This window comes from Thalia democratica, chromosome 6, assembly GCF_965202585.1.
Source record: "Thalia democratica chromosome 6, ktThaDemo2.hap1.1, whole genome shotgun sequence".
NCBI classification, from domain to species: Eukaryota; Metazoa; Chordata; class Thaliacea; order Salpida; family Salpidae; genus Thalia; species Thalia democratica.
Window position 1 is genome coordinate 66,329,943 of NC_139170.1, and position 23,252 is coordinate 66,353,194.

A 23,252-nucleotide genomic window follows, 5' to 3' on the forward strand; every position below is an offset into this window, starting at 1 on the left:
AAAAATTTTTCAACAATTTTTTTTTACATAAGTTGAAGTTCAAAATGTATTTTGTTGTAAAGTTATCTCATACAAAAATTTACTCAACAAAATTTTTATTCTAAAAGTTTTCATTTACAAAATTTTTTGCATAAACATTTTTTTGTAGAAAAGATTTGTCAGTAAAAGTTTTACTATACCAGTGTATTATTTAATACATTAATTTTTTGAAAATTTTCAGTTATATACATTTCTAGTAGAAAAGTTTTCTTGCGTGTAAAATTTTATTGAGAAGTTTAATTTTAGAATAATTAATTTGTTAAAAGTTTTCTTGTTTAAAAAGATTCGAACAAACATTTTGTTCTACAAAATATTTTTATACAGTAGTTGTATTTTAAACAGTGTTATAAAAAAATTGATCTTGTATTAAAGAATAGTTCTACAAAATATGTTTTCAACCAAAGTCATTATGTCTAAGTTTTTCTTATTAAAAAGTATATTTTTTAGTTAAAACTGTATTCAAAAAAATTCCCAAAAACATTACATTAAATTATCTTCCAAAGTGTTTACTGTATAAGTATTCTTAAAAAGATATTTCTTCTTTAAATTTTTTTTTCTATATAAAGTTTCATTCTTTAAACTTTTATTATATAAAAGTTATTTTACGTTAAAATGTATTTATGGTGTTCGACTTAATAACCATAAGGTGCTTCGTGCAGCAGGTCTTAGGATCAAATATATTAAGCATCTTTTTACTCATTCAATAAACTATGAGAATTAAAAAAATTATGTAAAACATTGGTATTATATAAGTGTGAATAATAAAAGTTTTCGAACAAAAGCGTAGTGCAAAGTTTTTTATAAAAATAGGTACTTATTTATTTAATAGGTATCAAAAGGTAAAGCTAACTAGAGTAATTAAATTAAGAATAGCTTACAATTTCAATAAACAAAAATTCATATCCCCAAATCTCGTAATATATTTTAGATTATCAAGAAAGATAAAAAAAACTTAGTTTTAAGCTTTTTAAAAGAGAACAATTCTTTCAAATTTAGCAAAAACTTAAATGTTCTTAGAGAAAGTTTGAGCTAAAAAGTAAAGAAAAATCAATTTTGTAAAAAATATAATATTTAGCTTGAAAATAAAATAGTCTTTATAATTATGGATATGAAAATTTATTCCTATCAGTAAGTGCAAAAAAATGTTTTTATTTTGATAAGGGGGTTTTTTTTTAACTTTTGGTTTACGACAACCCTATAATACTTAATTTTTACAATGTTTGTGTTTTAAGAGTTTTTTCTACCATGACAGATTGAAGTACACATTAAACTTATATGTATAAGCTTTTCTATTAATGATTATATGTAAACGTTTAAAATTAAATAGTTGTTTTATAGAGGCTAAGCGAGGTTTTTTATTGTTAAAATAGTTTTAGATATCATAGTATAAATATGAATTTACTTAGTTTTGAAGTGTTTAAACTTTGTAAAGAAAGGTTTTCAGTCAACACTAACATTATAGGTTTTGTAAGTCAAAAACAAGTTTTAGGTTTAAAAAACCTAAACAGGTTAATTTTGTTTTTAGTTTTACCTAGTAACTTTGTTATAGTATCAAGTTTTGTTATGTACTTAGAATTTAACAGATACTAAAGTAAGAAAATTTTAACTTGATAATAGATTAATGTTTTTTGAACAAAAACGAAAAAATTCTAAAAATATTTTGGTACAAAGACCTGGGTACGAAAAAATACCTCTCGGTAATCGAGTCTTATACCGAAATTTGATCAAAATTATAATGTGCTAAAAAATGAAAAAAATCTTAACAATAAAACTTAAACTTTAAAACAAAAAACTCTATGAAAAATGAGACTTTCTAAACAAAAATTTTCAATAAAAAAATATATATTATAGTATCTAACATTAAACACACAAATTGAAAGTTTTTATAACATGAAATAGAGTAAAAAGCTTGACAGCTTATATAACTTAAAAATAATGTATACTTATGAAGATAGAATTTAATATTTATTAAAACACAAAAGCTTCAATTAAAGGTTGGAACATGTATCTGTAATCTGTATCTTACTTAGCAGACAATATTTAATTTATATGTAGGAAGGGCAACAAATTTTGGATAAGCTTATGAAACTTAACTAAGATAATTCATTTAGTTTTAACTGTAAGATTGCTAATGCTTACGGGCATTTTACTCAATTCATGTTCTTGTAATTTTTGTTGGTCCAAAACTGAGATCAGCATACTGCGACCCTTAAAACAAAAGATTGCGATATACTTTTCAGCTAAATAAATAAGTTGATCAAACATAAAAACAAAAATTTTCAAAATAATACCTTAGTAACTTATGTACAAAAGACCTCTTAGTCATCGAGTCATACACAAATAAAAGTAAATTTTTATTAACAATTAAAATATATGGTAAAAATTACCAACTAAGCTTTTAAACCAATTTGTATAAATCTATTATGCTTTTTTCATTGCTTATTGTAGCACATTTTTAAAGGTCTTTTACAAATAACTAAAACTTTTTTACAACTCCAACCTACAGGCAGCTTTCTCTACTAAAATTTTTACACGTTACTTAAAAAAAAAATGTTTACCCCTAGTACAAAAAATACTTAATCAATATTTCCATGTGCTGTATGACCCGATAACTGAAGTTCTTTTTCCTACACCAGGTTTTAATAATAAATTGTTTTGAGCGTTTTTCTGTCGTTCAACAAATAGTATACTATATAATCAAAAGATAACTGCTTAGAGATGATTTTGGAAAAATCTTTACTCCATAATTTATAGATATTTAAAAGTAGCGTTGACCTATTTTTTTTCTTTTGTAGATAACGCTTTGTAAAAGACACTTTGTAGATAAGTTTAGAAAAGCAGAAACAGAAAATAAGCTTTATCAGTTGTTACAAAAAAAATATCAGATGAGAAGGGCAGCTAAAAACATTAAATATTTTTCTTACATTTTAAATGAAGTTTTTATAGTGGGTGGCAGTCTTATATTACTTATTTTACGATAAAAAAAAGCGCTCAGAAAAGTTTGGCTCAAGGACCTGTTGTGCAATAAAACCTTTCAGTTATCGAGTCGTACACCACATGCTAAAAAAATTTTTTAGGAGCTAAAAACAATAAAAAAATTAATATAAAATTAAACCTAAAAGAGATACAGCAACTAATAAAATGAAAGAATGGAAATAAAAATTAAATGAAAATTAACTAAGTTATGTGTTTACTTAAAACAATTTTATTCATAATGAACTTAAAACTTGTGAAACAAGATAAAAAATTAAAAACAGTCTAAGCCTAAAACTAAAAAAAATAAACCTAGATGTAAACAACATTTTTAATCTTAAAAAACTAACTAATACTTTATTTATGAAACGAGCAAATGATACATAAAGCAGACATGAAAATACTTGAAAATCAGGTCACAACTTTCTTAAACAATGTAAAATTAATAAAAGCTAAACTATTTTTACGTTATTTTTATTAGATTGCTGTTTTTATTAAGTTTTGTTTCATGTATACCTATGACATCTGGAAAATAATACATGAATAATAATAGCTCCTCAAGAAGTGGTTTATTTTTGCTAAGACTTCTTATATTTATATGGAGAAAAGTTAAGCTTTTGTAACTATAATTTCTTATTTCCTGAGGTCCAAAATTCTCAGTGTAGATGTATTGGAACTAAAAACAGTTGGTTCAATGTTTAAATTAAATTCTCTACTTAGGATGTTATTGTTCATCAAGAAAAGTTCAGTATTATTAACTTTACTAAATGAAAAATATCTTTATTTAAAAAAATTATACCAGGGAAAATATATTAAAAATATAAGCTAAACTGTTTTTTAAACTTTAATTAACAGACATAAGAATGTGTTTGGTTTTCATATGTACTTTTACTTGAAAAATAATTGATTTTAATTTCTATAGTTACAATATATTCTTTCTTTTTTATTGTATTTTAGACTTTTAATTTTTTCTCAATTGAATAACTTTCTTTTTGGTCCAAATGAATTACCAGTTTTTTTTTTCTTTTTTGAACTGGTTTGCTAGACTAAATTCTTTCATGTTTGTTTGTGTAGTGGTTTATTGAACTAAAACAAAAAATTACCCAAAATGTTTTGGTTCAAAGACCTGGATACACAAAAAGATCTCTCGGTCATCGAGTTGCGTACCCAACTTAATCGAAATTATAATGAGCTAATAAAAACAAGGTTTGTTTGAGGTTTTCATAAATGTAAATATTTTTTGGTTCCCATTGTAGGTTTTAATTCTACACTTTCCAACTTTTTTTTATTTTTATAGATTTCATTTCTATTTTTACTAGATACAAACTTAACTACTATTGGAAAATTAGTACTTCCATTCCTGTCATTATTTTTTATTTTTCAATCTAGAAACAGACATTTTTATTTCATCTTTTTTAGTTTCTAGATCTACTTTTTTGAGTACTTCCAAAGCTACTTCAGTAGTTTTTCCACTATCTTTCTCTTCAACCCTACTTAAAATTATTCTGCTGGCTTTCTGGTCTCTTTCAATAAAATCAAGGTGTAGAGTATTCTTCATTGACTCCTCATTAACTTGTTTTCAAAATTTTGTTCAACTCTTTTTTTCATTTTCCTATAAAGATATTTTCTTTTTTACTCAGTACTTTCTATCAACATTTCTTAAAAATTAATGCTCATGAACCAAAGTGACTCTTCCACTGAGCTCTTTATATTCTTTATGGTGTCATTAAGGTTTTTTTTTTTCCATATTTCTGGTTTCTTCCCTAGATAAAGATAACATCTCTGTTATCTCCCTTATCTAATCCCTCAAATCATTTTTTTACCCTGCTTGTTCGTGCGAGTTGCCATCTAAATTTAGATTGATTTTTATATTTAAACAGCTGTCTTATTCAAATATAAATCATCAAAGGCTTTGTGAAAAGTTTAAAAAAGTACAAATTGCAAATTAAGGAATTGTAATGGTCATTTGATGTGCTCAAACTAGCAGATTTTTTCATACATATCAAAAAATTAGTAGGTTTTCTAATTGAAAGATAAAAAGTCCTTTGTTTAGTTTTTTTCATAGAAAATACTAACCCTAACTTAAAATGAAATTAAATAACAACAACCAAAATCGTCAGTATAAATCTTACTGATAAGGATCGGATCTTAGCATGTGAAACTGTATAATAAGTTCCAAAAGGAAGTATCACTAACAACCATTAAATCTACAAATTTAAATTTTTAGTAACAGGGTTGCCACTGGTTTTTGGTAATTTATCCAAAGGTTTTAAAACTTTTTTCCAGGTTTTTGAAAGTACGCGTTTTTGGGTCTACTTATAGTTTAAAGTTAAGTTCATGAATAAAAACTGTGTAAAACATTGAAAGTAAAATAACATTGAAAATTTATTGTAAAGCTACTTTGAATTCGATTAAAAAAATTTGATGATGATAGAACAGAAATATCCATATGATAGATTTTTGTGTCAAACTGAAATAATCATTACATAGCATGTAAAAAAAATGCTTAAAATTTGAGGTTTTCTTCTTTAATTTTTCAAATATTTAGTTTTTCAGCCTAAATAGTCAAATCCTAGGATTCAGGTTTTGTGTCAACCTCATAGTAGAGTTTTTTTTTTATTTTTTCGTTGTTGTGAAATGTACAAACTTTTAAATTGATATTGAGGGTGATCTTAAATAAGAAAGAGTTCTAATTTAAAGTCAAACTTCACTTTTACAAGAATTTAAGAAAGAGGTGGTATTTTTAGGTAACCGAAAGAAATATTGGCAGAGGTAAATTTTTGGGGTGGGTCAAAAAATCCCTGAAACAAAAAACAATAATTTCTGATAGCAACGTCATTAAACTAGGTATCTTAAAAATTCAAGTTAACTTACACAACAATTATTTCTGTAAGAAATGTTTTACAGTTGTTTGTGTTAAACAAGAAAATCAATAAAATAACAATAATTGTTGCCACGTTCAACAGTCATAGAGTTTATGAAACACAAGAGTCTCTTTTGAGATTTCAGTTTAAAAACGTACAAGAACTGAATAGTGGTTCAAATAACTTATATAATTTATATTAGCATAAAAATTAAGCTTTAGAACGGCTAAATTTGAATAATATCTTCGATAGATATAAACGTTCAAATATCATAAAACGTAGTTTTAATATTTATGAGCTTATTTTGATAAAGAGTAACATTTTTAAAGTTTTTATTTTATGTGAAGTAGAAAATATTAAACTAAATACTACTGGTTTTTACAGTAAAACGTTCAATAAGCTTGCTTACTTTTAAACAAATCTTGTAAAGTTTATGGATTAAATATATTTCGGATGTTATTAATTGGTAAACGTTTTTTTATACACGAGAATAACTTTTGCAGTGTTGTAACAGTTAGCTTTATTTTATTTTTTCCAAACCTATAAAAGATAATGTTATGAAATATTCAAACTATTTTGTTTAAAATGTGGCCAAAGAAGTATATAGGTTTTGGGAGCAAATAATGTAAATGGCGAAACTTTTATTTTTATTAGGAGATGTGGTCATTTAGTAAGCATGGTAACAATTTGAGATTAAAAAAATATAATTATGTGTTTAAAAAAAATATCTGACTTGTTAAAAATATTATTCTTTTATAGTTATAAACATAGTTAGATTATAGACACAGTTACATTAACTTTTAACTTTTTGAGGTTCTGTTGGTAAAAAAATTAATATGAGTTAAATATATTTCCTTTCAAATGAAGATCTAATTTTGATAAACCAATTATTATTTTTTTTAACAGTTTAGAGATATTGTTTTAGCTGTTTATCATTTTAAACTAGCCTGTTATTTAATACGAGTTTAGACAGTGTCTAAATTCTCAATTTTTTACTATTATTTACTTTTATAGTTAATATTTTATTTGTATATAGCAAAATTTTAATTTTATTTATAAAATCAACATGTCTTATTTATACTTTAGTTAAAAATAAATATAAAATATTTAAATATAAAATAATCCTCAAGTTAATATTAAAACTTTAAAATTGTAAATAAATAGAGTGAAAATTTATTAAAATTAAAACAATTAAAAAATTGCAAGTATAACTCCTAAAACTTCGTTTGGATGCGGCTCAGTTTGTGACGTAATAATTCAAAACACGTCACTGTTCGCAACAATATTGATGACGCAACAGGTTGATGACGTAACAATTATTCGGGGAACTTGTATTTTGAGAGGTCGAAAGATGAGTGGACTTCCTCTCTGTCTTGTGCATACATTGGGCTGAATTGTGTGAAGCTGAAAAATAATAAAATATATTAAAATATAAAAAAATTGAAAATTTGAAATAATAAAAATTTAATATCACTTTTTTTTGAAAGGTTGAGCTAATAAAAATAAACTAATATAAAAATACAAATCTTAATGTTAAATAGTGCTAAAATAAAAATAGCTCGTAAGCCTTCGTTTAACATTCCAACTTGATCAAAGTAAATTAAGAGATGTTATTGCTTAAATTTTTTTTACAACTTAGTTAGTTATACTACTGCAATTTTTTTAAAAATATGCCAAAAACCAACAATTTGAAACCCTCCACAATCTTATCTTCCTCAGACATGTCTTCCCTGGATTCAGGATCCAGGAATAGATTACTGGGCTCGAATACGGCTAACGCTTCCTCCAATGACATCTCCTCGTTTGCTGCCTTCTTGCCTTTCTTCTTCTTACTACTGCTAATTAAGTTACATTAAATTTAAAAAAATGTAGTTATTTTATGTTTTTTTTGTAATTTATGGTGCTTAATACTTCTTACTACTACTAAAATGTGATATTAGATTAATGAAAATGTTTTGACTTTGTGTTGCTACTTATCAGTAAATAGAGCTTAATAATAATAGTTTAAGGTTATGATATTTCTTAATTTAATACTAATGACATATTTTAAATAAAAAATGTATTGATTCTATGCTGATTTTTTCGAACTTATGGTGCTTAATGCTGATTTTTTTTGAGTATTATCTTAAAAATAACAAATATTTGTTGAAAACCAAAAGGTTAATAAAAATATCTAATAGCTGTTAAATTAAGTAGTGCAAAATATTATTTTTTAATTTTAGACCTTATACTTAATTACCATTCTAACATTTTAGCTGTAGTTTGAAATTAATTAACATTTTTAACTCTTTTAAACTATCAAAAATAAATTAACGTTTACACATAACACTACAAATTATTTAAAATTAGTCAATCCTATACATTTCAACTAATTTCGACTGTAAATTAAGTTTTAAATACCCCTTAAACTACTAATCAACAAACAAAAACCTTGGACTGTCATTTACAGAATCTTTTTGAGCAACACCTTCGTCAATTTTCAAGTCTTGAATTTTTTCTGTCAACAAATCATCAACCTTGGAAGATCCATCTGTGTTTTTGTTTACAGATTTCTTTTGATCTTTTTTGTTGGTTGATGATATGTTGCTTGATGAAGACTTATTGGAGACTTTGCTAGATGATGGCTTGTTGTCAGTATTCATATTGATATCCTTCAAGCTGTTTTAAACAATAACTAGTTTATTATCAAGAAAAAATATACTATTTTTAGTTAAATAACTAGCAAATGAAATTTTATTAACTATACTAAAGCTTTACATTACTGCAAAATAAAAATTGAAAAAATAATTGTGTTATAAAACCAATACAAAACAACTATAAAACAGTATTTTTCAAAATTTGAAATAATAAATAAATATAACAAACACTTTCTAAATATTCGAAACAAATTTCGTTAAATAATAGCTTTTCTACAACAAAAATGAAGTTTTGATGCTTAATACTTATCATAACTTATAAAAATTAGTAGCCTTAAGAATATACGCTGCTTTTATACTAGATATTTAGTTAATTATGTAGTTTTGTACCACTATCAGAAAGTTAATTTAAGTAATTATTTGTCTAAAACTAAAGCTTTAAGTTTATTGCTTAATTTTGTATTAAATCGTACACAAAAAAATTAACTCAAAAGTTAATTAAGTATTAAAAATAAAATTATGTTAAACCTTTTTTAAGAAGTAACCTTCAAAATGATACCAAAAGTCAAGTATACACAAAAAGAGCAAAATAGTGGAATAATGTTTAGCGAAAATGAACTTGTTTATATACGAATTTAACAATAAAACTTAATTTGTTATTTTGAAAAGATTAGTGTATTTCTATAATCTTTTATACTGTTTTAAAATAACAAAAACTAACTTTAAGCACTTTATTTGTGTAGTTCATTGCAAATTAAATGAACAAAACTTAACAAAAATTAAAGTAGATTAAAAACTTTTGTTTTAAAATACTTGTTCATTGTATACAAAGATTAAAAACAAATTTTCTTTATTCTATGCATTGCTTAACTTAAAACAAGTATAAGTTTACTCTAGATTATGTAATGTAACTAAAGTTCAACCAAAAACTTTTTTAATAAAACAAGTACAGAAAAAATAAAACTATCTAATATATTATAACTTTAATTAGTTTAAGTGTTGTTATAATATAAACTTATTGACTATGTTGTATAAAATGTGCTACATTATTTTCAACGTATTTTTTCTTAATCAATGTCATATGATTTAATAATTTTATTATAACACATAAAGTATAAACACTTAAATTACAAAAATATTCTATTAAAGAAAAATAAATTAAACTTATTCATGTTGTTTTCAATATATATTTTTTTTGTTCTTTTTTTTACTGAATAAAAAATATAGCTAACTTTTATGGTTTTTATTATGTTAATAAAAACTTGTTTAAAGTTTGGTTTAATACAAATCTCTCATATATATTTTTAAAAATGTTGCAAACTCTATATCTATTGAAGTTTATAAGTTGAACTTTTTAACATGTTTATGGGTATATTAAATTATAAAAACAATTATTTTGACCAACTATGTAGTTCTAAATTTTGTATAAATAATATTAAATATTCCACCATCCTATTTAATGTTTTACTATATCTAAAAATTTAAATTAATAAACTTTTAAAATTTATAAAACAATTAATTAACTACACTAACTAGGCTTTCAACCATTCGATATTCAATTTTTACATGATTATTATAATAAATATTTACTTTTTATTCAATTAATCCACCATCCTATCTTTTATTTTATTATTACAATTAAAAACAAATATTTACTTTTTATTAAGCTTTTCCACCATTCTTTTCTGTCCTGCCTCCATTCTTCGAAGCTTCTCCGCTTTGATCTTCGCTTCGGCTCTGTCGCGAGCTGCTTTCTTCTCCGCCTCTAATTCCGCCTTAAAGTTGTTAAAATATTTAATAAACTATTTTGTGAAGAAATATTTAAGTTTGAAAAACACAAAAAAATAATGCTGATTGCATGTATTTGTTTAACTTGTATTTATATTTAAAAGTATAAATTTGTATATGTATTAATATAAAAATATTCTTTGAAGCTATAAAATCAAACTCATAAGTGTTTATTATTTAAAAACTTTTAAAAACTAAAATGTAATATTTTAAATCTTTTAATAGTTTTTTATTTTCTTAAGTCTATAGTCAATATTAATCGTTTAAATAAAATGAAACACTAGACTATGCTATATATCAAGCAAGCTATAATAAGTTTATTTAGTTTGTTTATTAATATTTAAATTTATATTTTGTTATAACGTAACATTTAGTATAAGTATTATAACGTATTGGTTGGGAATTAAGTAAAAAATTGTAATTAAAAATAAGGTTTTAAATTGAAAAAACAGAAAAACACAAAACGGTATCGCAAATATTTAAACTATTAAACGAAACATTAAAGTTTAATTAGTTTACAAGTATTATTATTTTAGGAAATTGTAGCTGATTTATAAGTTATTTTACAGTTTTTTCAAACTGCTTTAAAATTTATTCTATTTTGAATAACAAAAATTATTGAAGCATTTTCAAAAATGCAACAAAAAAATTGTCATAATGCAATTTCTACCGAGAACAACTTTAGCAATGAGTTGTGGAGTTGAGAAAAAAATGTGCTTTTTCGGTTGTTACGTCACAATACGTTTCAGGCTACCTCCCTAAAATGAGAGAAGTTGTAGAAGATAAGTGATTCTCTCATTTTTTATCTTTTACAGTATTGGTCTTAAAAAAAATCTGATTTCAAAATTGCAGTTTTTTTGTAGTTGACTAATTCAAAAAAACAAACAATCTATAAATGATTGAAAATATTAGAATCTGTTTATAATTTCTACCCTTAATTTCAGTAACACTCCAATAGTTAATAGTACTAAAATTATCTGGACAAAAAGGTTACTTTATGAAATTTCTACACAAGTTCTATGCCTTTTTATATATAGTTATACTTTGCTAAATTTCAAAAAAAGTTCAAGGTTCAAGTTTGAAAAACTCAAGAGCTATAAAACCTTTTTCTTTGAAAAAATTAGCGATCATTATATATTGTGGAATTCTACTTTAATTAGCAAAAACAATTATATTTGTAAAAAAATGTATAAACATTTCTAAAAAGTGGTAGCTCATGAAATTGTTTCAATATATTCAAATTTCTTAAAACATTTGGTTTCGATTAGCTAAGATCGGCAGCCTTTCGTAAGCCTTTTCGAGCCATTTTTTTTTCAACAAGTGATAGCGGGCCTTAGTTATTTAAAATAATTAAATAAAACCATTGTAAATTTGAATCATTTGAAAAATTTGCTAAAAAAATTTGATTTGCGGACCTCTGTAATAAAATATCTTTAAATACTTAAATAATCCAGTGAATTGTTATTTGTTAAAAATATCAAGTAATGCAGATGAAGCAAGTTTAATCTTTTTTATGTTAAAGTTTACAAAATGCTTATTTTTTGCTTGTAAGTAAAGTGTACTTTGTATATTATAATAATCTTATTGCATGTTCGTTCTCAATCTACGTTATTAAATAAAAATCAGAATAATTTCAACCCGCAAAGAACTTATATCGGTGAACGTTGCTAATTGGTGGTTTTATATAGTTTTGTATACAGACGAAATTTTCGACCATGTTATTCAATTAGGTAGTATATGACTGTGTAAGTCATGTTAAAATTTATATCTACTATATTCCTATCATAAACATAACTGTACATAAGTATGAAGCGAATTCGTACTTATGCAGTGAAGCGATTTTCACAGAGAAATTTTGTCGTGACGTCAGTAAAGCTGCCAGAGTCGTTACAACTTGAGAGAAAAAAATATGTGAGAGATATATTTTTTTCTTTCACAATAATTGAAAAAAATGGGGAAACTGTTCAAATGAGAGAAGATATTTTTTTTTCTTAAAAATGCATATTGAACAGAGGCGTTTATATTTTTTTCTTACTCGGCTAAGTGCTTCAAGAAAATCTTGTCAATTTATCATTCTTATAATGTTTCTTAAAACTTTTATATAACTGCAATGTACTCTTTAAAATTTTATAAAGGAGTTATTGTTATGATAAAAGTAATAATATTTCATCAATAACTTGCAAAATTAATTTCCTTTTTCAGTTGCTCAGTAGATACAACTACACATATTTCTAAATTTTTAAATAATATTAAAATACTAACAGCTTCAATTTCCTTCTTCAGTTGCTCTTAAATTAGACAAATATAAATACATATAATAAATACCCTCTCTCTAATATACTTATATATACTAATTTACTAACAGCTTCGATTTCCTTCTTCAGTTGCTCAGTAGATACAACTACACGTATTTCTAAATTTTTAAATAATATAAAATACTAACAGCTTCAATTTCCTTCTTCAGTTGCTCTTAAATTACACAAAATATAAATATAAATCATAAATACCCTCTCTCTCTAATACACTTAGATATACTAATTTACTAACAGCTTCAATTTCCTTCTTCAGTTGCTCCTGTTTCTGCTTCTCCTGCTCAAACTTCTTCTTCTTCATCTGCTGCTCCTTGAGAGCGCTCCTTGAGATCATCTTGTCTTTGTACTCTTTCATCTCCTGCTGGATTTTCTGCTCTTTTTTCTGTTTAGTTATTATGTTGCTTATTAAATTTTAACTAGTGAGTTTGCTAATATGTAACATGTATTTTGATAACAGAATAAAATTCTTTTATGATAATCTCATGTGCTATAACCTCAAAAGATTATAAAATCTCAAACTGAGATAATTTTGTTTTACAAAAATATGTTGATAACAATTTTTAATGTGGTCACTTGCTTATACAATTGTAATAAATAAAAATATTAAGCAGACTGATAAGCTTTATAGATGTTATTGAATTAAATCAAAAACTAACGAGTTCCGATTTAATTCTTTGGTTTTCAGCCAAGATCTGCTTATTTTCCGCCTCCTATAAATAAACAAATTTCTAAACATATTCTAAAAATAATAAACACAAAACTACTTACAAGGAGAACTTTTTCCTGTTTCAATTTTAGCTCTTCGTTCTTCAACTGTTCTACAGTCGCCTGATTATTTCTCCTGTTCGACTTCAAGGCCTCCAAGTTCTGAATTCTGTTGTTGGCTTGCCTCTGAGCGTTTCTGTTTCCCTTGTTGGCCCTGGCTCTTTGCCTGTTGATTAAAAATATTAAGTCAATTATCAAATATAAATCCAGTAAAAATTCTTTTTTGAAAATTTCATCAAAATAAATGGGGTAACATCTCATGGCAAGACCACCATTTGATAAAAACACATTTTGCTTTTTTTTTTGAAAATTTTAATTTTTTATGTTTTTCTTTTCAATTTGGTCCCTTCAAGTGGACAAACCCATTATTAATTTTTATTTTTAAAATAGAACGGTTTTTTATCTTGCCTTTGATTTTTCTTCTTTCCCTGAGGTTTTGTTGCAGTAGTCGAAGCGTTGTCGCTAAATAATATTAATTAATTATAAAAATTTCAATTATTTTTGTAATTTTGAAACAAAAGTAATATTTTTTTTTGTAAATGTAATAAAAGTAATATTTTTTTTTGTAAATATAATAAAAAATTAATCATTAAAAAAAGAAGCTTATTTTTAATCTTAAGAACAGTATAATAAATTAAAATATTAATTTTTTTTCGTTCTTTATTCCACCTAGCGGTTAAAAAAATAAAAAAAAACTTTTTTGTTAGTTCGATCTGTATAAAGCCTGGACAACTAATTAGTAGATTTAAACAATTTTAAAGACAAACCTCAAATTTTTACTTTGTTGAGCCGACATTTTGTTGTAAGTTTGGCTTTTATTATTGCTATCAACTTTTTTCTCGGCTGGCCTGTACTTTACCATTCCCTTAGTGTTCTTGCATTCAGGATTTATTTCTCCCAGGTAGTCGTCATATAAATCCTTCTCAAGCAAAGGTGGATGCTGTTTTTTTATTTACTTCTAAAAAATATGTTAATTCACTCTAACTCTATCATTACAAAAGCCTTTAAAAGTAAAAAAAAAACTTTATACCTAATTTAATAACTTTTCGTAAAAATAAACTTCTAATAAACTAAATTGAGGTGTGAAAACAAGCAATCTAATTGTTTTTACTTTTATCTTTACAAACTTATACCTCATTTTGAGTGTTGTTGTTCTTTTTCTTCTTGTTTTTCTTTTTCTTTTCACTGGTACTAGGTCCTTCAATGAAATTGCAGAGCGCGTCCAAGTCATCCATGTTCTTTATGTCCCTGTTTTGCTCCGAAGAGTTTCCCCTTGAAGACTGCGGTTCTGTTAGAATATTTCAAGTTGAAACAAAAATTCAGAAAATCCAATGGAAAAATCATCATAAATCATTTAAGCAGTAAATTATTGGAACTCAATGGAACTAATAGCGACGCGCGATGACATCATAGGGTGTAATGACGTCATACAGGGGTAGAATGCAACTTCAAAGCACAACAAAGAATTCAATGGAACTAAACTACCCCAAATAAAATCTTCGATATTTTTTTTTCTACTTAAAATGTTTGTGAAAAGTTACACAGATAAAAATAAACTTTTAAGGTGGTAATTGAACCGTACCTTATATGACGTCATTACTTTAACGACGGTGTCGTAGTTTAACTAAAAGCAATTATAAAAACTTAATCAAAACTAGTCTTAATTTATAATGAATCTCAAATGTATTTTGTCTAACAAGCTACTTTTTACAAAAAAAAAACTAAACAAAACTTCTACTTACTGAGAAAATTAGGCAAATACGCAGTAAACATATTATTTAAATGCTGATATAAAATATATTTATATTCGAACAAAATTATTAGTTTTTAATCAACTACTGATATGTGATTTACAACTTTATACATAATTTATAAGGAAATTATCTTTTTTTTGTATTCTCTACTCGTTTATACGAACAATAAAACATTTTCTTTTGTTTTATATCGCGACGTGTATTTGTAAAAAATTACTAAATTAGGTTCTAACTTTTTCTTAGCGTATAATTTGAACAGCTCATAATTAAATAAATTTAACAAATATTGTTAGATATTTAACTTAATTTATGTTTCAAAAACATTTTATGATTTTCCATTTAGAGCCTTTTTTAGTTTTACAGTAACTAGAAACTAAATTTTGAATAAAAAACTATGACAATTGCTTTTAAAAATGTTTCACTAAACTTAAACTACAACTTACAAATTAAATTATAGTTTTACATAGAATTTAAATAGACTAAATCAATTTTTCTTATTTGATGTTCAAGTTATAGTAAATAATAAAACATATTTGATTAATTAATACTGCTCAACTTTTAAAATGTTAAACTCCAACTAATTTTTTTTATATAAATGTAAACCAACCATTAGTTTGTTTTTTGTTCAGTTTTTTTCTTAACCGGTCTCTATTTTCTATGTAATTTTTGGGGAGGGGAGCTTGAACAGGGGCGCCGTTACCAAAAAACTCGCAATAACAACAAGAACAGTAAGATTTGTCCCCTTTCTGTATTTCGCCATTTTCTGTTTAATTAATAGTTGTTGAGATTCTTGTTATTTTATTTGCGATTTGATTTGCACTTATCTTATTCAACTTATTTATTTAAATAAACAAACTAACGATACTTACACTCTGAATATTTATTTTATTTAATTTATAATAAACAACCTAAAGATATTAACACTCTGAAGGAATTTATTTAATTATAATAAACAAACTAACGATATTTACACTCTGAAGGAATCTGCCTTCCGCCATTATTTTGCTGCTGGTAATTAGCACATGGTGGTTGGTTGTTCGGACCATTATCCTGGTTGATTTGGTTGACTGGTCTCGGTTGGTTCGGGTCAACAGGTTGCATTTGTTGCTGGTGAACTGGCATCTAGAAAGTTTTTTATCATTAGTATGTTTTGTTACTTGTATGTTCATAAATAATACTTTTTTTTTTTCTAAATGTGAATGACGCAATATTATATAAATTAAAATTAAAATAGTAGGTGATTAGAAAAATACTAAAAACAGAAAAATCATTTTTTTTTAATAGTTGAATTAAAAATAATAATCCCTTAAAATACTGATATATCTTGTTGTTTAACCTGCTGGTTCATATGGCCATTAGGGGGCACCATCTGCTTATTTTGCACCATATTCTGTTGAAATGGTTGATTTTGAACCATTTGTTGCTGGTTGCGCACCATTTGCGGGTTGTTCTGGTTGTAATTGTTCATTATCTGGTTGGCGACCATCTGTGAATGCTGCAGCATGTTTTGGTTGTGTGGACCTGAAAATAAAACATTTATATATGATTTATTCATTACATATTAGTCAAACTAAATAGGTAGTTATTTTTATGTGTTTAAGTTTTTTTGATTAGGCTCGATTAAATTCATTAATTAATGTTTACTGAACAGGCCTGAAGTTATTTGTAATTATTTATAAAATTAAACAAACTAATCTTACCAGCAGTACACTGGACTGGGTATGAGAAGATAAATAATAATATTTTATAATTATTATACTTTATAATATAAATTATTAATTCTTACCAGCAGTAAGATTAGCAGATGGGCTTGGTGTAAGAAGAGCTTTGTGTTGTGGATGAACCATTTGTTGCTGGTTGCAACCATTTGTCATCATCTGCCCGTGGACCATTTGACCGTTGAACGGTTGGTTGAATGGCTGGGGTGGCATTTGCTGGTGCGGAAACTGAATGTTTTGTTGGTTCTGAAAATAGTTAGATTTAAACTATATAAATTTAATTGATGTTATTCAGGTCAGTTCATACAGAAAATTAATTATTGATTTTAATAATAATAATAATATAATAAATAAGCTAATGAACTTTTATACAATAAACATTTTAACAAATTATTAACTTTATATGTACTGAATTATGTATTTATGTGCTTTTAATGTTTTAATGAGTATTTAAATTAAGTCGAACGTCGTTTAGAACTTTGTCAGTTTTTGTTGATATTACTAAAAGGCAAATGTTTGAAATAATATAATGACATGTTAAATAATTGGAATTTTGTTCATAATACTTTGTACATAAATAATTGTTTAGTATTAGTTCGATTGCTTTATAAAACTTAACTGTTTTTAAAACAAATTAAAAATCAAAATTAATATAGATACTATGTAAAAACTAAAATGGTTAATTACTTTTCTGTATTAGCCACAAGTATCAAAGAGTATAATTTGTTTCTGACAAAAATTTAAATAAATTAAGTTTACAAATACCATTTTTTTTATTTACTTTGAATAAAAGTTGAAAATTTTGTAACAATTTATATACAGAAACTGCTTAAGTTGATGTGATTATAAAATGTGTGCTAAAAAGCTTTAAAAGGCTACACGTTGCATTTTTGAATAATTAGTTACATAATTCATATGCATATTTAATAAGTTTCACAGACTGCATAATTGACTTAAAACCTTTTTAAAGTTATTTTTGAAGACTTATTTTTTAGAATGAAATAATGATCGTTTTTGAAAAAAAAAATGTGGAAAATAAATTTAAGGAAGAACCTTAATTGTGTAGTTAAAATGATTTTTTTTGTAAGCAATAATTTAATAAGAAATTTTTTAGTAAGTTCGATTTTTTCTATTAAAAAAACTTAAATTTTAATTAAAACTTAAACTTTTCATTAATGCTTTGAAAGTTAATTTTTCGAAGCAAGCTTAATTTTAAAAAGTATAATACTTTTCATTTCTTTTTTGTTTCTTTTTTGTAAAACTTTAAGCTTTTTTAAACCTTTTTGTATTTGTTCTTAGAACAAAAAAAACAAGGTAATACAAATAAAAATACAAGGAAGTCTTATATTTAACATAAAGAGACAAATATAACTTTCAGTTTTATTAAGTTTTTCACAATATCATAATCTTTTGTGTTTAACTTTTTACTTCATATAATACAAAAACACGGAAATATTAAACCCAAAGTTTTATGTAACTGTAAGTTTACAATAAATTATACATATCCTGTAGTTTTTATTACGAATGTTTAACTTTAACTTATTATGTGACTCATTGTTAATTCATAAAAAACTAATCGAAAATAAAAGGGTCAAAACTATACAAAATAATTTAACATTAAAAATGGATAGTAAACTAACTGAAAAGTTTTCAAATGTATATAAATTAAAGTGTTCATTTCAAATCTTTACTATAATTTTTGCAACTATTTGTTATAAGTGTTTTAAAATGTTTTTCGAAGCCTATCGTATACTTTATTCTTATACATACTAAGTTTGTACAAATAGTTATTTACTTAACTATTTTATTAACTTTATGATAATTTAAAGGACATGTGAATAACTTGTAATGATTAATAACTATTTATTCTACTAATCTGTTGACTGTTTTTAAGTACATGCATGAAAATTATAAAAACTTTTAGTATTAACAGTTTTAAATTACGTATTTATTTATTTTATTTACATGCTGGTTGTTTTTAAGTACATGCATAAAAATTCCAATAATTCATAAGTTAAAAATATAAATTTATTTATTATTATTCTATTAGCCTGTTGAATATTTTAAAGTAAATTATGTATTATGAATAACTCTAAAAAACTTAATTTATCATTTTTTACCTGTTGATTATTTTTAAGTAAACTAAGTATTATGACTAATTGTAATAATTTTTATTTTTTACCTGTTGGTTATTTTTAAGTACATGCATATTAATCTTAACAATTTTAATTTATTAGTTTTTTACCTGTTGATTATTTAGTAAACTAAGTATTACGACTAATTGTAATAATTTTTAATTTTTTACCTGTTGGTTATTTTCAAGTAAACTAAGTATTATGACTAATTGTAATAATTTTAATTTTTTTTTTTTACCTGTTGGTTATTCTTAAGTACATGCATGGCGGCTTGTGCTTGCTGGGGATTATTTATTTTGTTCGTCACCCCCTTCGTCTTCTTCGCCTTCAACTTCCTCCTGTTGTTTATCTTGCTCGGACTGTTCTCCATTGCTACAATTTGTTTATTATTTTGTGTTTTATCTACACGCTGGCGTTTATAAACTTTTTGTTGTTTTTCTGTGGATGGAGTAGAAGTGGAAAGAATCAAGTATTTGTTATTCTTTAAAGAATATAATAAATTTGTAAGGTTTTAAAATAACCATTTTGTTTAAGTATTTTTATATGTTTCAGTATTTTTTTAGAATAAGTTAAAGTAGGAATTAAGAAAAAAAACCTTCAACTTATGTTAGTTAAACTTTATTTATATTTCAGAAACCAATTTTGTTTTATTTATTTTTATTTAATAAAAAAAACTCATTTGAATTAATATTGGGGTAAGAATTTTAGAGTTTTTATTTCTATTACATTTTTTTATTAATTTAAACAAACTCACTTGAATTAATATTGGGGTAAGAATTTTGAATAATTTGTTGTTCTCCTAATATTTGCTGGTCCGGTACAAAACCTATTTAAAAATTAATTTTTAAAATGATCTAAACATAATAATGCATTTTATGATTATTTGAACACATAATGATTGTATTTTTATCAAGGTTATATTTCTTATACTTATTTAATTAAATGAAACGCTTTATTTTTCAAAAATTGTTCAAAATATTCATGTATAAAAATTAAATTACTAATTAACAACTATCAAATGTTAATCATAAGCTTTTACTAGAAGAAAATAATAAGAAACAACTGAAAAATTGTGAAAAATTTAAGTGTTTATATAAATCATTAGAGCACGTTATTTGAAGTACTGCTTAAAAATATAGTTGTGGTTTAGTAATAAACAATAGTGAGAGTAAATTTCTTTATTAAATAAATGTTAAATATCAAACTATTAGTGGTAATACAACCTTAAGTTCTTTAAGAAAATTCAATAGCTCATAAAAAGTTAATACTTGACTTAAAGGATGGAACTTTTTGAATACTAATTTAAATTTTACAGAATTAAATTAAATATATATGAAAAATAGTAATTGTATTTTTATTTACTTGTGCAGTTATTCCAATGTCCATTTTCGATGACCGGTTGAGGAAAAGCAACTGTATTTCCGGGGTGAAATAATTTACCTAAACAAATATAATAATTCAATAAATCTGTGAAAAAAACAAGAAAAAAAATATATTGAAAAAAAAAAAAACATCATTATATTGGTATATTATATATGTTAAAACTTACGATTATAAATAAAAAACTGTTAGAATTTTAAAGTAACAAAATTATATCGATACCTTAATTCTTTTTTATAGTCAATTTTGTTTGTACAATTATTTATGGTTTTTACCTTAAATAACAATTCGTATAAATAAAATATTTTAACTTATACACTACATGACTAGTTAGGGTATTTAAATAATTTTGTAAGTTTTAAATTATTATTTGATGTATTACCTTTTGTTATTGTTTTCTTTAGACTAAACAACGGCCTGATACAACAATTTAAAACCTTATTTACAAGAAAAATATCGTTAATAAAAAAATTTAAGTAATACACGTTGATATACGTTTGTGAAAAACTGAGTATTATTTTTAAACATTTTAAGAATTTTATTCATTGAAAAAGTGTATTTATAAATACAACTAAACGTTATGAAAACATAATTTATTACAAGTGTAATCAAGCCTTAAACTTTTTCACATTATAAACAATAGTTCATAGAACCGCAAAATATGTAGAAAACTAGTATTCAATTTTTCGAGTAAATATAAACAATTATTTAGAATTATTTCGTAATACTGCTTGAGAGCTAAAAACCACAAAACTTATGCTAAAAAACTCAACTATCGAAATAACATTGTCACATACAAAATATTCGAATAAATATTGTAAACAATACATACTAGTTTATAAACAGGTGCCGTAACTTCGTGAACTTTTAGTTGATGAGTATAAGACAAATTCAAACAATAGAACTTGTAACCGCGAAAGTTTAAGAAAGTTTTTAGGTTAATGTAAACAATAATTTCACATAATTATGTTTCACATATTCGATGCTTGTTTTACTTGAAAAACTTTTGTTTTGGTGAGAATTTTTTATTTTATACCACATAACATACGTGTATTCTTATTCGTATTTTTAGAACAAAAGAAAACTATTGATGAACATTAATTGTTCTATATGCAGACATGTACTTTTAATACTGCGTTATATAAATTTATGTTTTTGTACAAAAAAATCATTATTAGAAACTGTTCGTTATGTGAAAATTTATGAATTTTATTTTATTTATATAGAATAATTTCATATAACGTAACTCGAAATATATCAAATACAAAATAATTAAACTTCATCAAAAAACTTAATTAGTGTTTAAATATAGATTAAAAATACAAAAACAGATGTTTTGTACCCAGAAGTTAATTATCGACTTTTGTCACTAAATACAACGAAATATATAAACATTTTTAAATTCTAAGTTAAAAATTGGATAAAAAATTATTTTTTATTTACAGTTTTTGTGCGAAAACTACAAATGCCACAAAATTCAATGAACTTATCACAACAAAATAGTATTGCATTGTTATCTGCAACTGTAAATAGCTGTGGTTTATTTGTGCATAAGGAAGTTTAAATTATTTTGTTTATTATATCCGTTATATGGCGCTAAGCAGCTTATTTTTCCAATGTTGTTATTATAGAAGTTATTCAAGCAAATATTACAAAGTATGCTATATAATGTTTAGTTTAATAAATATACAGAACTCTGACTAGGTTTTAAAATTATCAAGTGCTTAAAAACTTTATTTAATTATTTAATATTTGTCAGCAAAAATTACAATTTTCAATATTACTATAACTTTATGTAACCAATTTCTAAGTATACTATAATATTATCAATTTAAATAGTTTAATTTATATAACTTTATGCTTTGAAACATTGAGTAATTGAAAATACTTTTTTAGAGATTCACAATATGTAAAAAGTATGTTTAAGCCGTTTAAAAGTCAAAAATTTTTTGCAAGCTTCTGTTTTAAAGTATAAAAACGTGTCCATTCTCAAGGGTTTAAATTATTTACTATTTAAAGAAATTTTGAAAATAAACTTGGTAAAGCTATAGAGTAAGTACAAATTATAGGTCTATTTGATTTAAATAAAATATATTAAATTGATTGGTAATAAGTAAACCTTCTTTAAAAAAAAATTATGAATATTTTATGGAGTTTTATTACTTAAGTATACATATATACAGAGCATATAAAAAAATTGATGAAAAATAATTACTTAAAAATGATCATTTTGTATTATAAATATTATATAACTTTATAACTACCACTATATATAAATAAAATACTTCTTTTTAAGAAAATATTTAATGTGTAACTTTTTTGTAGCCACAATATTATTCTTAAAAATTTTCAAAGCATTTTGCTTCGAAGTTTCGTAATACTTTAAAGATTTTTGTAAACAGGAAAAAGTCTAAAAAAAGTATTTTACAATGAAAGTTTTTGGTTTTACATCATAAAGTATAAATTACTTGTTTTTTTTTGTAACTAAAGACAAGGAAATAAAACTGAAAGATTTACTTTTATATTAAGTTTTTCAAGCTTATTTGTTTCAATTCAAGTACTTTTCTTTGTGGTTAATTTTTTGTTTTGTTTTTAAATACAAGGAAATAAAAGTTAAAGGAAATGAGTTTTTGTGTTAAACCACAAAATGAATTAAATTATAAGGCTAAACATATTTTAGTGTATATGTGCCAAATACATATATTATTTCAAATACACTTAATTTTTGAATACTGAAATACTGTTTTGCAACTAGTTTTCTTTTAAAACAAAAAACTATGTTAATAAGTGCAATACGTTTTATAACTTAAGTACAATAAATTAAACTTCCAAGTGCTATTTAAAATTATAATTTTTTATACTTCGTTTAATTATGAACACTTTTAACT

At 24.2% G+C, this 23,252-nt stretch overlaps 1 protein-coding gene across 4 annotated transcripts in view; it reads right to left on the reverse strand.

Moving 5' to 3' along the window:
* Positions 1 to 7,053: 7,053 nt before the first annotated feature.
* Positions 7,054 to 23,252, reverse strand: part of LOC145837926 (uncharacterized) — a 53,829-nt gene continuing 37,630 nt past the window's right edge. Inside the window, exons 22-37 of one of the 4 annotated variants that reach the window (XM_082945417.1) lie at positions 20,347 to 20,424; positions 19,739 to 19,810; positions 19,223 to 19,356; positions 16,918 to 17,077; positions 16,468 to 16,652; positions 16,094 to 16,253; positions 15,739 to 15,894; positions 14,511 to 14,665; positions 14,145 to 14,317; positions 13,381 to 13,543; positions 13,269 to 13,322; positions 12,848 to 12,994; positions 10,169 to 10,287; positions 8,307 to 8,534; positions 7,562 to 7,714; positions 7,054 to 7,280 (exon numbers count right to left, since the gene is read on the reverse strand). In XM_082945417.1, coding sequence (XP_082801543.1) covers positions 7,193 to 7,280; positions 7,562 to 7,714; positions 8,307 to 8,534; positions 10,169 to 10,287; positions 12,848 to 12,994; positions 13,269 to 13,322; positions 13,381 to 13,543; positions 14,145 to 14,317; positions 14,511 to 14,665; positions 15,739 to 15,894; positions 16,094 to 16,253; positions 16,468 to 16,652; positions 16,918 to 17,077; positions 19,223 to 19,356; positions 19,739 to 19,810; positions 20,347 to 20,424 — 2,225 coding nt within the window. In that variant the 3' untranslated portion in view covers positions 7,054 to 7,192. Of the gene's footprint in view, positions 7,281 to 7,561; positions 7,715 to 8,306; positions 8,535 to 10,168; positions 10,288 to 12,847; positions 12,995 to 13,268; positions 13,323 to 13,380; positions 13,544 to 14,144; positions 14,318 to 14,510; positions 14,666 to 15,738; positions 15,895 to 16,093; positions 16,254 to 16,467; positions 16,653 to 16,917; positions 17,096 to 19,222; positions 19,357 to 19,738; positions 19,811 to 20,346; positions 20,425 to 23,252 lie in introns of all 4 variants that reach the window. The other 3 variants (XM_082945415.1, XM_082945414.1, XM_082945418.1) reach the window with 3 other exon arrangements.